Source organism: Botryllus schlosseri, chromosome 4, assembly GCF_051294905.1.
Source record: "Botryllus schlosseri isolate E-star chromosome 4, Bs_hap1, whole genome shotgun sequence".
NCBI classification, from domain to species: Eukaryota; Metazoa; Chordata; class Ascidiacea; order Stolidobranchia; family Styelidae; genus Botryllus; species Botryllus schlosseri.
In genome coordinates, this window is record NC_137239.1 from 12699733 (window position 1) to 12715464 (window position 15732).

At 39.5% G+C, this 15732-nt stretch overlaps 1 protein-coding gene across 1 annotated transcript in view; it reads right to left on the reverse strand.

Moving 5' to 3' along the window:
• Nucleotides 1–15732, reverse strand: part of LOC145438136 (uncharacterized) — a 146095-nt gene that overhangs the window by 71716 nt on the left and 58647 nt on the right. Inside the window, exons 22-28 of the mRNA XM_080315509.1 lie at nucleotides 11742–11795; nucleotides 11215–11268; nucleotides 9531–9563; nucleotides 7968–8021; nucleotides 6455–6487; nucleotides 4781–4834; nucleotides 3619–3651 (exon numbers count right to left, since the gene is read on the reverse strand). Coding sequence (XP_080171635.1) covers nucleotides 3619–3651; nucleotides 4781–4834; nucleotides 6455–6487; nucleotides 7968–8021; nucleotides 9531–9563; nucleotides 11215–11268; nucleotides 11742–11795 — 315 coding nt within the window. The remainder of the gene's footprint in view (nucleotides 1–3618; nucleotides 3652–4780; nucleotides 4835–6454; nucleotides 6488–7967; nucleotides 8022–9530; nucleotides 9564–11214; nucleotides 11269–11741; nucleotides 11796–15732) is intronic.

The following is a 15732-nucleotide window of genomic DNA, read 5'->3' on the forward strand; positions in this document are numbered from 1 at the left end:
GTTTGTAACAACAGAACTGTGTTAATATCAAATTGGTCTAACTGTGTTAGCAACAACATCCCTTGTAATTGAAGGCCGTAGATCTTCCTCGCTCTGAGTCACCAAAGCTCTGTAATATTATATTTATGAAGCTCAGCGTGTTACAGGACATGAAATTTGAAATGTACCATTGTACCGTTTGAAATGTACCGACATCTGTATTGTCCATACTAATATACTAGGGTTGTACAAGGGCAAAGGGCCTTTGCTCTGGTCTACGAGATGGATCTTCGGGGGGAGAGAGAGATGGATCTAGTAAATTGAATGCAATTGAGGACTGAGGGCACGAGTGCATTATGTTTAGTCAAACCCTCCAGGGAACAGGTGCATGGAAGTCATGGGCTTTCTATTGACATAAGGAGTAAAAAAAGGTGTAGACTCGATAAAGATAATATTGTTTTCGTTTATTACATGATCGAAATGCCAGCAAATAATTGGGGTAAAATGTCAAATGGCGGACGCTGCTGCTACCAAGTATTTGTACAAGAGCGTTTCATATTTAGGCAAGGATAGGACAGGACACCTCTTCTGTAATCCATACATTTGCCAAGCATAGTAATGGGAAGAGTCTGATGTAATCCACCTTGAAATAATGTTACGTGAATGTGGCTGTATAAGCTTGGAGAAGCGAACGAAGTCCCAGTTGACACTATTGTCAAAATTTGCCTGAAGCTACCAAGGACCAGAAGGAACACAGGCAGCTTCATGTAGCCACACTTTTCAAAGCTATGATCTTGTTGATAAGCATAACGGCGAGATGCCAGTGTAGAGATCGAAGTTGTACACATATGTATTGAGTTCACTCCAACCGGAGGTAACTGTTTCCTTCAGAAACAACAGAAACAAGAAACCAGTGACGGTTAAATGTTATAACGAAACAAAACCAGGGGGATATTATTTGCCAGGTTGCAAGGCAGTATTCTATGTGGGTACCAACAAGTCGACGATGGTCCGTGAATGGTTTCTTAAAATGTGAATGATCTTCTACTTGCCAAAATGCCAATACTATAAAAATATGCAAATCGAGGATTGTAGTTGCGAGATTGCATAATGCAAATCTTATGTGATAAGCTTTGTGATATGTCAGCAATAACCAAGTATGGTGATGTGGCTAAAGCGGATCTGGAACCTACTCCAAATTTTTAAAGAACGTGCTCAAATACCAAATGCGCACCAGAACAACCCTTATATGTTTCAAAAGAAAACGGCGATTTGTTATATAAGTGTTGCACTAAGGTGTGTCTAAAATATTGCAAGTAGCTGTGAGCGCAATAAACAATAGTGTCTGATGGCGTTTGTTGAGATTTGTGCTGATTTTTAGCTCCGTTGAATGCATTTAATCGAATAAAATTCAACATGCGTCAAAAAAGCCACAAGGTAGTTCTAGGTAGTTCGAAGTTCCGGTAGTTCTAGTGTTAAAGGATAAGGAAAGTGACGGTCAGGAAATCTTTGATCCCAGTAATGCATATGTATACTTTAGATTACAGAGTCATTTGTACCGACATGTTACGTCAAAAGTCCCCGTGACAATTCATTGACATAATTAAAACCACACTTCAGTTGAATTCGATAGGTATACGTAATCAACCGTCTCTAGCCTGGTACTGTCTAGGAAGCAGCATTTAAACTGCGTTTAACTGCCAGGCATAGACAAACGTCAAGTCGATTAGCTGATATGGAAGCGATGGGCATGGTTCAAAACAGTTTGAATACAAGCGTACTGTTGAGGTGTTGATGTTCGTTCAAGTTCTACGAGTTAGTTCTACGTATTAATAACCAGAAATAGGGTAGACCGATTGTTTTCTCAATCTGCTAGTGCAGGAGCGGGCAGCTTCTGCAGTCGGCGGGCCGGATATGGGAAATGAGGTATTCTACTTGGCAGGCCGTATTCCTGAATCGATACATTAATCGCTTATTTATCCACCTATACAAGGAGTAAATCGTATTTGATTTAAATTTTAAGCGTAAAGAATTTATTAACGTAATGTACTTCAGTAGCTGGGGGCGATCAAACTTGTCAACAAGATCTTTGAAGGTACAAACCATGGTTGTAACCAAGTCACAAGGTTTTGATTCACAAGTCAATGTCAATTTTATGGTTTTGCCTCAAGTCATGTCGAGTTATTTGCAATTAATCCCCGAGTCAAGTCCGATCCAACTCACGGAGTAGAGTGTCGAGTTCGAGTCATAAAATTTTGACTCGAGTCCCAGTCCAAGTCATTGTGTTGACTGTTCACTTGCTCAGTTCCGAGTTAAAAGTCATGGGAAACCCAATTATTACAACTTTGGTCGGTGATATCAAAAGCTTCGCATTCATAATGTACTAATTTTCTTCACTTGTAACAGTTTCTGGTAGCATTTTTAAGTATCAGTACCGATGGGCGAAATAGTTATGGTGTGGTAACTTTACTATTCTTCGAAATTACAATGAAAGGCCTGACTTGGTAGACCCAGTCTCGAGTCATATGACTTTATCCGAGTCATGCGCAATGACTCGAGTGCAAGTCGAGTCAATGCACAAATTGAATCAAGTCGAGTCGAGTCGAGTCATTTTTTTCATTTTTAGGGAAATGACTCGAGTCAAGTCGAGTCACCAAAAATTCGCGACTCGAGTCCGACTGGAGTCATTACAACCCTGGTACAAACCCTTATGAAGGACTGCAAGTGAACATATGATACATTTGAATGTCGCTTTGATTTGTATATGTTTATGGTCGAAAAGGTTTGCTAGCAAATGTACTTAGACCCGGGTCAAGGGCCACATTATTATGTAGGACCGGAAGCTGTCCACGGGCCGCTCAAAATCCCGACGCGGGCCGAATCCGAATATTTCTATTCCAAGTCCAGAAGCTTATGTAATATCATTTAACTTGTGTTAATGTACAACTGTACGTTCTGAATCATCTTCGATTTCAAAATCTTCTTCATTAGGCCTGCTATCCCTAAGATCTTGATCCAAATTATCGAGCGCAGAGGAGTTTCAAGTTACATTGGATAAGCTAATTCGACTATTGGAGCTATGTCTGATAGTATATGTAATGTTTGATTTTCTTGTCATATCCTGCAGTTTGCATCAAATATGTGTCTGAAATATCCTCGGATGTTTGCATCCTCTAACCAAACACTGATGAAACCATCGGTATTGATCGATACCAGTACCTTTTTCCTAGTCATTAAATTCAGCCCTTGGCCATATAACTTATTCTATGATAAAAGTGTGGATTTCTTATGGTATGGAAAATTAATATGGCTAAATTCGTGAAAAGTTGCATATTTTGGGCATATGTCATAGCGCAAAAACTTGACGTGATAGAAGAAAACCAGCGTCATTTTTGGAATCAGAACGCAAAAATTAGCATAAATCATCTGCAAAATCAAAGTCAACAATTTTTTTGTTCAAAATTGTTTCCCATTGGTATTTGTTTTAGTAAAAACTTTTAAGTAATATTATGCATATACATTGTTTGAATAACAGACATAGCAATTGGTTGGAATTCATTTCTTTTCCAGTAGCCTACCAGTTTTAGTAAACCGTCTATCATTCAACTATATATTATTCCGAATTTGACAAGCTCTTACCGTTAGAGGTTGTCTCGTTGAAGGTCGAGAGACCTAGAAATAGATCGAAAAGTACAAGGTTAGGCTCTTTATAATTTTGTATTAGCAATGAAAGGTTATAATCATTTTTTCATTACAGCTAGAAGACATGACATCGTACTGATCGTGAAATCAAAAATTATGATTTTTATTAAGTCAATTTATGCAGAGGAAACGATATTTGGAGTTATGTTTTAGTTGCCGCAAGAGAGGAGTTTCGTTCGTGGCACTGACGGCGAAGATCATTCAATACGTGATAAACAGTTCGGATGAAATTTTGACACAGCAGAAAGGATCTTATCATCATCATCATCATCATCATCATCATCATCATTGGTTTATTAGCAATTTTATCAGTTCCATACACCACAAAAATGCGATACAATGAAAAGATAGGAAGGTGTTGTAGCCACTTGGAGTAGTCTATGGAATCAGACACCCACCTTGGCCTAGGTGATGTAAAGATGAGGCATGTACACGGATTGAAAAGTAAAAGAGGGTAGTATTGAAAAAAAGCAAGCGACAAAACTGCGGTGGCATGTCATGGAAGGCGACATCGATAGGTCAGGTTTATGTCCGGTAATCTTGAGGTTGGACTAGTATTTATTTAGTATTAATAGCTTGTATTTCGACATGAATGTGGTTATGCTCGTTGACGGTCGGATGGCCGGCGGGATACTGTTCCACACATCCGGTCCGGCATATTTGATAGAGCGATGATCCTTTCTGTCGATCATATGATATTTGGACGACGTGGACCCGCCTGTGTTGTATTTGTACGCTTTTGATTCCGAGGTAAAGAAGTCATTGAAATATTCGGGGCAATGAACGCAGTGAAACTGAGACATCAACTTGGCGACTTCTAGTTTCCGAATATCTTCTATATTTAGGACACCGAATCTCTTCAGCAGCGACTCGTTGGAAGGACAACCAGGCCCCTTTTGGGCCCTAACTTTTATACGGAGTATTTTATGTTGTAGTTTTTGCAGTGACTCGAGTGCAGTGTTACTGGCAACCCCCAATAGAGGATTCCATATTGTAACTTGGACTGGATTAATGATTTAAGGCTGGCATGAAGCGACAAAGGCTGTAGAACAAGCCGCACTTCTCTGATAATTCCCATTAAACATAAATTAGTACATACCATTCGCTGTAGTCCAAGAAATGTTGCTCAGGCTTGTCTTGAGACTTGAAATCTCTAAACATTGGAGTGGGTTCACACTATTCAAAGCAATGAATATTTCAACCAATTACACGCTTTGCGTATGACATGCGAAGGACGATGTGCCAATGCGATCCCATTTAACGACTGTGAATTTACAGAGCAGTTTAAGCCCATGATAAGGAAGATGAAAGAGGTTCTGTTGATGTAATGACCTTGTACGTCGCACTGCATCGAATTGCGACATCACTCCTTTTTGACAACTTCACTCCAGCAGTTAACTGTAGACTTTGCCACAGACAAGTAGGTTTGAAAGATTATGTGCTGAAAAGTCAGACATCTGCAATTCATAGCTCAAGTACAATCTGCCTTGGTCTTCTTGCAGAAGTGTAGGTTGTTTTCGATTTTTAATAACCCATATGTAAAATTTGGGTCACTATTGCAAATGATGAAGCGATGCTGCGATGATTGAAATCAACTAGTCCGATTTGTACTACGTATGCTAACTAGCGTTGGGACCCGGGAAATCCCGAACCCGGGATCCCGGGTTGTGAAGCAATCCGGATCCCGGATTTAATCTCAATAAAATCCCGGGACTAGGTAACAGCATCTACCAAGGCTTACGTAGCGCCATATCTCCTATTTTGGTAATAAAGGAGTGTCACAAATCTTGGCTGATTGTCTAAAACAGAGGTCTCAAACACTCGGCTAGCGAGAACAATTTTTGCAGCCCGTGTCGGTATTTTGAACTTTCAAGTATTCGACAAAATTTCTTATTTCGGATTTGACAACTTAAAATTCGCTCTAAAACCACTCCAAAAACTTGAATTGCTATCACATGTCAAATGTCCGCTAGCTGCAAAATTATAACGCGGCTGCTTTTACGATGATATGATGCCTTTGTCGTTTCGCTTGGCGTCTAACTTTCAATAACTCATTATTTTGCCAAATTATGCAAAGGACAACAATATTTTCAATAAACTATTCAGAAATATGACTTTTTCGTGGCAATCACAATGTGTATGGAATGCCAGTCGGCAAGGTCCGTCAAATAAGGCCTGCTTGAAAATACATATACCTCTATTTGATTCTAAGGCCGGCCGTGTCATCAGAAACTACGAAATTGGCCCGCTAGCCCTGGTCAAAATTATGATACTCTTGCTGCTCTTATGTTTTGCGTCAATATTACAAGGAAAAAATTTTGTTTGTGTAGCTTGTATGTGCATTTCACTACTTTTCTAATCCCGTGAAATGCCGGGATTGAGAAGCAAAAATCCCGGGATTTCAAATTTGATCCAGGAGTCCCAACCCTAATGCTAACCGGCATCTTCTGGCCATGAATATCATCTATCATAGCTCACAACACATGGCTCAGTACAGCCTCGTTACCATAGACTTATAGTCAGAATATATGGAGTGATTTAATCATGTCAACGTAATTTAAGCTCACAGCAATATATCGGTGATCAGTAGTGAACAAATTTTCTAACGTCACGATAAAATGAATGATTTGTCGTACTCGAGGCGACAGGTTATGAGACCATAATACATCCTATTTCAAATCAGTCGATCGAAATACATTTGTCATTATATTCTCAGCTTCAGTAAACAGTCATTACTATCAGCGATACATTTTCTAATTCGACAAGTTCCTACCGTTGGCAGTTGTCACGTTGATGATCTGGAGGTCTGAAAATTCAATAAAAAGTTCGAAGTTAGCCCCCGGTTAATTAGACGGTTACAATGAAATGTTAAAATTATCCCGTTGTCAACTAGGCTATACTCGAAAATATCTCATTACACAGATCGCTAGTTCTGATATTATTGAATAGTTACCAGTAAGTCTCCCTAAAAATCAACTTCGGATTGCTCTATTAAGAATTAAATATCTTTACGCGTTATTCATTAAGTAGTGAGTAGTTTGAACGACAGTTTGAACGACAGCTGTAAGAATATGAACTATCCTTCGCTGTAGTCTGTTGAATGTTGCTGAGGTTTTTCTTGAGACTCATGAATTCTGAACGATAATTTCAATATAGTCAGATACCCTTGTAATGAACTAGTCCGATAAAAGCAGGAGTGTCAAACTCAATGGCGTGACGGGCCGGATTCATCCCTTCAGATCGCTCACGGGCCGGACCAGTCAAAAGATTGCCAAATTTTACCTCAATAGCAATGCTGTTGTTTTTTACTCGAATACTTCATAACGGATCACACGGGTCCTATTCTAGCAACACCTTTATTCGCAAGCAATAGAATTGGCGACTGACGATAATTGGCCGGTACAATACAGTTATAGACCGCTGTGAATCGTCTAACGACGATATAAGCTGGCGTATTTTTATGCTCTCTTTGTTTTAGTAGTAATCTGACGTTAGTCCTGCTCCGTATTTGTTGTGAGGAATAAACGAGATTTATCTGTACACGCGGACGATTTAATTTGGATCATTATTATTTAATCGTGATTCTCGTTTCTCTGGCGGCCGGGAACCTTTTGAGTCGGAAGTGATACGACATTATTATTATATTCTCCTTGTGACCTACATATAACAGTTTCATATTGGCGTTTTCTCTTCATTTTTTGGTCCATTTTCCATTAAACTCCGAACTCATCGTGCACCTTTTGCCTTCTCTGAATTGGGTGTCAATGTCCAAATCTTAAGTAACGTGATGCCTGAACACTGCTACGTACACGTAGGTGAGCGTACTCGACATATCCATTCTTGGGGGATTATTTATTGGAACTATGTCATGGTAAAAATCTCAACAATTGTTAGAAATGTGATCGATAATACAACCATTCATATATCTACTCATAATGGCTTCGCGGGCCTGATGAAATCGTCTGGTGGGCCGGATGCGGCGCGCGTGCCGTATGTTTGACACCCCCTGGATTAAAGAATTTGCCCATATAACTTAATATTCGATAAGTGACACACGCTTTCGGTCGTATTCCCGCGATCATGGTATTGTCGGGCTTTTGCTATAATTACAAAGTATATGAAAGGACCTTTCAACGCGCACACGGATACACATCATAATATGTTAGTCTAATGCGTTATTTGCCTTTTACACTAGCACTTTTCCGCAGTCGACACTGTCACATAAACGAGTGAGAGATTCCGAACCGAGTAATTGAGAAATCTGCCTGCACTGAAAGTTCCCTTACCATTTTCTGTAGCCCTGTTGTAGAAGTGGAGGTCTTCTTTGACTTTCAGGAGCGCTGAAAAAATTGGAGCACTGTTGCACAGGGGTCCTAAACTGAAATGTGCTGGCGGGTCAATTTACTAGATTTTGATGACGCCACGAGTCGCAGAATCAATATTAGTGGTATTTAATGTAATTCCTAATAGACAAGTTGAGTTTTTTTGACGGGCCTTGCAGACTGATATTCCAAATCCATCTCGTGTGTGAGGCAGTCGAAGTGGAGCTTAGAAAGTCAATTACGCTCATTTCGGATTTGTATCATTTCCGGTGTAGTTTATTTAAGACATCAAAGACATCTGTGAAAAACTTCTGGCATAACTGGAATGACGTAAATTTGCGTGGCAAGATGGCACCAAGTCGGAAAAATTTAACACGGCCCCTCGAATTATTCCAGATGAAACTATTGTTACTTGAAACTGATTCGAAATCGCGATATTAGAGATCAGATTCGACTCGAGTCCGTTTAAAAATTTGCGCAACGCTGCTCCCGACATGAATTCAGACTTTTTTTTTTATATGCAATAGACATAACTCGAGTGAAACTTTGCAGTGACTAAAAACAAATTTCGTCTTGTTTGTTGATATGTGATTCCGACACTGGTGATAGCAGTTGATTTTTAGGAGAAATAGCACTATATGGGAAGGTCTTCGCCGTAATTTATGAAAGTGTCGCAGACTTCGTGACTAAGAGCGCTTGTTACATTTTCCCTTCCACATTAACCATTATCACGGCCTTCATTAATTTGTAAAAGAAAATCCGATTCACATTGATCATCGGCAGTCCCTCAAAAACTACAGACCCCTTATCATTATACGCAAGCGAAACACTGAAGATTGCAGTGTTTGCCTGGTTAGTAAAGATAATAAAAATCATTGCCTGAACGCTGCATTTAGTCACTTTAAACTTCTATCTCCCTTCAAACTTAAATGTTCAAATGAATATGCGCCAGTACCCACTATTGTCTCTCGTCTACGGCAATTTTAGAATCCATGATTTAGTGCATGTCAGATTTGGTTTCTTGCATTGTAAGAAGGCATACGCTTAATATGATGCGAGTTCCCTCCTATTGTACGAAAAAATAAAGGAGAAAAATCTAATCAATGTATTTTTGTTTTCTAAAAACCTATTTTTTTTTCGTCTAGAAAATAATTTTGATCTAATTGTATGTTCTTCAAAAACTATTTCGGGACAGATTATGAAAATCGTACGGCTTGTTTGAAATCCCTAGTTTGAAGTTCATTTCTCCTTCGGATTCCATTTCCAATAAAATATCGTTACTTTCCACGCGTAGGAGGTCAATTAGAATCATTTCGGTTGCGTATTATTTCCGATATAGTTTTTATTTAAGACATTTAAGTCACCGGTGGAAAACGTCTGGCATAACTGGAATGACGTGACTTTACGCGGGCACAAGCTTGGGCGGCCACTAGTTCGCTAGTTTGAATTTCAATTCTAATTCGGATCCCATTTCTAATAAAATATCGTTGCTTCAACGATAAAATCCTGATGTTGACATGTTCTTACCGTTGGTGGTTGAAACGGTGAAGATCTTGATATCTGAAAATTGATTAAATGTACAAGATTAGACTCTACTAAATTTGGAGTAGAAATTCAAAATAGAAATTATTACGATCTCAACAACTAGAAAACCACTCATCATACTGCTCTGAAAATCTGATATTAATGATGTTTTAACCAGAGGTGGTCAAAGTAGTCAAGAAAGCTACTCAAGTATAAGTAGAAGTAGCGACGAAAAAAATCCACTCTAGTACGAGTAGAAGTATTTTCTACGCAAGCAACTAAAAACTACTTGAAGTCGAAGTAGAATTGTCTGACTTTAAATCTACTCAAGTAAGTAAGTAAGTAGTTGTGAAAACGATCGTAATTCGTTCGCAGGGATTGTTAAAAGGTGCGAAAGGTATTGAGCTTGATTCATATTGATGAATGCCAGGAGGTATTCAATTTTCGACAGCATAAGCATTCGTCCGCATCATGGGATGAAAATGATAGTATTGATATGGAAAGGCGATACTTTTATCCTCTATTTAATCAAACAGCACGTTTTAGAAAATCTCATGGTATCACGCATTCCCCCATATTATAGGGCCCCGTAGTTTAGTCGAATAGCAATACGGAGAAGTTGTATAGGATACGGTGTAAACAGTCTAAACACTGTGCGTGATTAGTAAACGTGAATATATAATGTAAGAAATGGTGAAAAACGTGAAAAATATGGTGGACCGTAAAAATGGCATATTATGTAGCTTTATTTCCGGAAATTAAAGGCATTACTACACTTGCTTTTATACTTCAACATGTATGTTATCAAGACATAGGAATTGATATTAATTAGAACTCAAAGTATATGAGACCGGGAATTGAAAGTGAAATATAAATACTACTTCTAAAAGCGGAAAATGTATTTCATGTCTTTAGTTCAGAAATTTTCAGTGGTGGCATGCTAAAACAGCTCTAAAACTAAAAAAGTCAGAGTCCGCCATCCCTGATTAGGACACACGCTGTGGACTGCTGGATTTCGGTAAGATAAGTAAATACTAGATTGCGAAACATCAGTTTCAAACGTTATGATGAGCCACATATACTGTGATGAAATATTTCATATGTGCGAAGGAAGACAATGCGGTGTGATAGGAACCACAACGACCCGCTACCTAAATTATATTCAACGATGCTTTCGTGAAATGATACTGGTTACTTTGTATCCACAGAGCGCGCGAAGCGCAAATAAAATTCTGGGCTTTACACAACTTTTATGAAAATTGAATGTTGATACTCCTTGAAAACGGCCACGAAATTTCTCAGGCTGTCCTCCTGATTGGAGGATTAAACCACTTCTACTTGACAAACTGAAAACAGCGAAAAGTAGGAAGGAGAGCATAAAATATTACGAAGTAGAAGTAGAAGTAACGAAAATCAGATCGACATGAGAAGTACCAAAAATAGAGGAAAACTATTTGAATACTTCGAAAAAGTAGAAGTACTTCGTTATTGACCACCTCTGGTTCAAACCAATCATTTTCAGGTAACAAAATTACTTGATGTTTCTGTTCGCGCCCGTAAGAAATGAAATCCACGAGAGTAGCGAGACAATTATTCAATAAGTAATTCAGTAATGCACAGTTCGGACGCAATTGTGATACGGCAGTACGAGTCATACGATCGGTTTGAAATATAAATTAGTACACACCGTTTGCTGCAGTCCGTTGCATGTTTCGTAGGTTTTTCTTCACAGTTTGTATCTCTGAAGATTAATTTGAGTGGTCACACTATTCAAAATAATGAATACTACGACCGTTATAGATGCTTCGTTCACGGGATATAATTATCGATGGATGGGATTGGGACATTATTACGATCATATTTTGCTTCCAATACCTCACTGAGCTCTTACAGTCATGATGAAGAAATAAAATTGAATTTTGTAGACGGTTGAGACCCGCACGCGACACTATGCGCCGTAATTCATTGATACGTTATTTTATTTCTTTTCTGTCCCTGCAACAATCTGCCTTTGCCGCTGACACAAATGTTTGAAGGATTCTGTCCTAAATTTTAAATACATGATGGGAATTAATTGATCGCAGGCTTATGTACGAGCTTGAGCTTAGACCAGTGGTTTTCACTTTGGGCGATATCGAGTGACTGTGATCATAATATCACACCAACATCCCTTACGAGATATTGGATCGATATTACATTGAAATTGATGCTCACCATCCGCTGACGTCCGTGTGAAGTTGCTCAGACTTTCCTTGAGGTGTGTATTATCTGAACGGTAATTGCATCACAAATATGCAATCACAAAATTAATAGATATCGATGCAGAATTCATTTTCATCGAAGAGCCTTAAAAATCAGTAAAGCTCAAGTTCTTGATACCACAGATAGAATCAATTAATTATGCTACTCTTCATGGGGAAAATAGTTTGATCGTATCGATCTGTTTAGGTCGTTATCGTGCAAGCTCTATCGAGTGTGTCAGTGTGCCAATTTTCCATAGGAGAAAATCACAATGCTATATGAGGAAGGGTGGCAATCGAATTTGATTTACGTTTCGTCGGACAGAAGCGGTTTCACCTGACATAATGACGGGTGAACGTTGGTTTTTGGTAAACCGACGTAACGAATAGATGGTTCACTTTCTCTACTAATGCGTCAGGATATTGTAGAATATTCTTTTGTTCTTCTTCGCCGATAATTTAAAAGAATGGTGTCATGAATTAAGTTTGAGTAGAAAGGCTTCGCACTGCCGCTCATTTTGAAAAACCACGCAAGTATCATCTACCTATCGGTAATACAAGGAGGTTTATCAGCGCCGGTAAATAGTGGAGATGTGGTACCGATGCATCAAAAATTGCAAAACGATCTCTGGCCCTCAAATCTTCAGCCGAGAATGGCAGATCTTTTGCTGTCTCAACACTTCGATACAAGCTCTACCTATTGCTGACATTTACATAAATATCCGCTTTTTCCAAAAATATTTATAAACGTCTAGAATTTGTTTCTCGAACGTGTCACCGGTCCCCACCCGGTGGGTCCAACGGCACACGACCATGGGACCTATGAGACATACGATCAAAAACTCAAATTTGTTAACTTGTTTTGTTGTGTACTATAAGCTAAGCTACAGCAAGCCACTGAAAAATGTTTCGTCGCGACCTTCAAGAATAAAATAGAATATATCAACTGAAAAATTGGCATAAAATCATGTTTTGATATGCGCCCAAACTTACAAAATTAATGCCACATACATATTACCCGCATATCGACACTTTGACCTTCAAATAACTCGTAATAGCGATAAAACACCACAGGTACCTATGATTTACAGCCTATATATATGTAGGCGAGTTTCTGTTTTTAAGTGATTAGTTGGCCCATCTATTTTGCTTGATTTGGCTATTGTACCATAGGTCCCCCACCCCATGAGTATTGTAATTGACTTGAAAATAGTCCACTCGAGAATGGTATTGATTTAAAAAAATATGTGCCATTATATACTCTGATATAAGCCATATACTTCATATCAAAAATTATTCCGGGTTTGTTAGTCTTGAAGGTGATATAGAAAAATACAAGTGTCGATCCAAATTTACTTTATACCCCCTAAAACGTAAATCATTCGTCACAGACCCCATAACTAACGCAGGTCGAATTTTTTTGCATCTGAGGAAAGATTTTGTCAGCGTGTAACTGTAGGCAAATTCACGGAGTGTAATCATGGAATTATCATGGAGAATTTTTCAAGTATTTTCGGTCCCAGTGATCCATCGGTACCACATCTCCCCTACCTCATTTTTCTAGAACCTGACATGTATATTGCCGACACTGTAGTAGGGATACCATATTCTGAGATCCGAAAAAGAAGACACTTTATACATCCACAAAAGACCAAGCAGCATTCAGCAATACGGGCAATTTGCAACTTTTATTACTAATTTTGATGGGTTGTCATTTATTCGATTCGACTCCCGAAAGACCAGTCCCCACGTATAATAATAGGTTGAAGTTGACCTTTCTCTTGAGTCAATCTTGCCGTCGAAATCCAGATAGCACTTTAAATTGTCTCGCTGACTGTCAAATCTCTAAAGGAGGACGAATTGCGAAAAAGAAGGGCATTTGCGCGTCATTGGAGGACGCTTTTGATTTCTTGAAAAAGGGCGGGAAATCCTCCTGAAGGAGGACATATGGTAACCCTGGACCAGTGCTTCTGAACCCGTGGAATGGTACGCACTTGCGCGGATGAAAATAATGCAGTGCGGATGGCATACGTGGTGTGGATGAAAATCCTGATAAATGCGGATGAAAATCCTGAAGAATTGTTACGTTTTCTGACTTGGCATAATTCAAATAAACCTGGGGTGACCAACCTTTGGCCGTAGAAGGAAATTTGAGCCTCCGTGAACACGCAATTCAATTAGTATGTGTTGGCGGCCACCGACATGCATTATGAATTTTCGAATTGACTCCCGATTTCCCGAGAAATTCTAATTAATCTGCGAATTTTCTTAGCGCTCCTAGTGTGACTTCATGAAATAATATAGTAGCGCCCTTTGCAATCAGAGCCCCACAGTATACAGATGCGAACAGCATAGGAAAATGATGTGACCCATATAAAAATACTAACTCGGAATCTTGTGCTCCTCACTATCCCGACAATACCGATAGGCGGTCAAGAAAGAACAGCATGCAACAAATGACTAATAACAATTGGCTCACTCAAAGTTCAACAACACGCGGGTGTTCAATCTTGTTCCCGCCACCGTAAATGGCGGGTATTGATCCGTTTATATTCATTTATATTCGAGGTGACCTAAGTCGCGAATGTATTTATTTTCAATTTCATGTTTCCTTTCCCATGATACATGGATGAATAAAATACTTGAAACCCAAAGTCAGACAAACAGTGCATCAGCACGCCTGAGCCTGCGGCACGCGGGAAAAATGATGGCAATTTGACTTTAAGCTTTTTTTCTCTGAACAATGATAATATTTCCTAATAGATGTTCCATTCGCAAGAGACCCAAAGATAGCAGTAAATACCATCATTATAGACTCACATTGGCGAGCTATACTGTCAAATTTTCCTCAATAATGGTTCTTAAAATATGAGTCGCAAAGGGTATAATGTTGGGTCGCTACGGTACCGGAGCGATCTGGAACTGAAACTGGAACTAAAATTTGTGACATTAACTGGAAAAAAGCTTCATCGCGCCTAGCGCGATTTCCAGGGGATACATTTTGCGTATCCGAAGTCACAGTGTTGGTATAGCCAAAAAGCAAGATAAACAGAAAATATGGCTTGATCAGGATGATGTTCCGATTTTGGGACTACACATATTAGTTTGAATTCATTATAAGATCTGTCCGAATGGTTTCTCTGAAAAACACTGTTCGGATGCTTTAGTGCAGTGGTTCTTAACCTTGCCCACAGCGCCCCCTAAAGGGGCGCTGGCGATTTTGAAGGGGGCGGAAACACTCAGGGGGTGATATGGGGGGCGCTGGGCTTAGGGGGCGGTATGGGGGGCGCTGGAGAAAAATGGCTTCGCAGTAGAATGAGTAGATGATGTGCAACGTAGATTTTCTGTGCGCAGAGACCGTGTCAGCACTGCGCACGTGCGCAGCTTAGAGGGAACATTGCACCTCACTCAGCTCTACCGGTAAATCTGGTAACGTGAGCAGAGAGGACAAGAAATTGATAGCAATATATAGGCAATTCCTGATCTTACTGACCAATTTTATCATGAATTATCGAAAGTTTTCGCGCTTCGCACTGGCTCCCAAAAAGTACAGCTGATCCGTGCAAAAGCGAACAACGTGATGGGGGGCGGTCGGTTTATCACCCTATGGGAGTCCAAGACCCAAGTTTTTTACGGGGCCTGACGAGGTTCCGTTTCGTTCCTGCCAACGGGTATACGCCAAGATTAAAAATTATTATTGAGGGGTCCTACATTTTCAATCACACATCGCACAGCTTTACCGGTAAATCTGTTTACGTGAGCAGAGAGAGGATAAAAATTGATCTCAATATATATGCAATTCCCGATCATATTGACCAATTCAATGATTACTTACTGAAATTTTTCGCGCTTCGCGCGAATAGGCGAGAGTAGCTGCCTCAGTAAATGGACACCTAATGTAGATGACTAGTATCAGCAAATAGCGGATAGCCGAATGGGGTCTGGGGGCGAAGCCCCACGGAAGT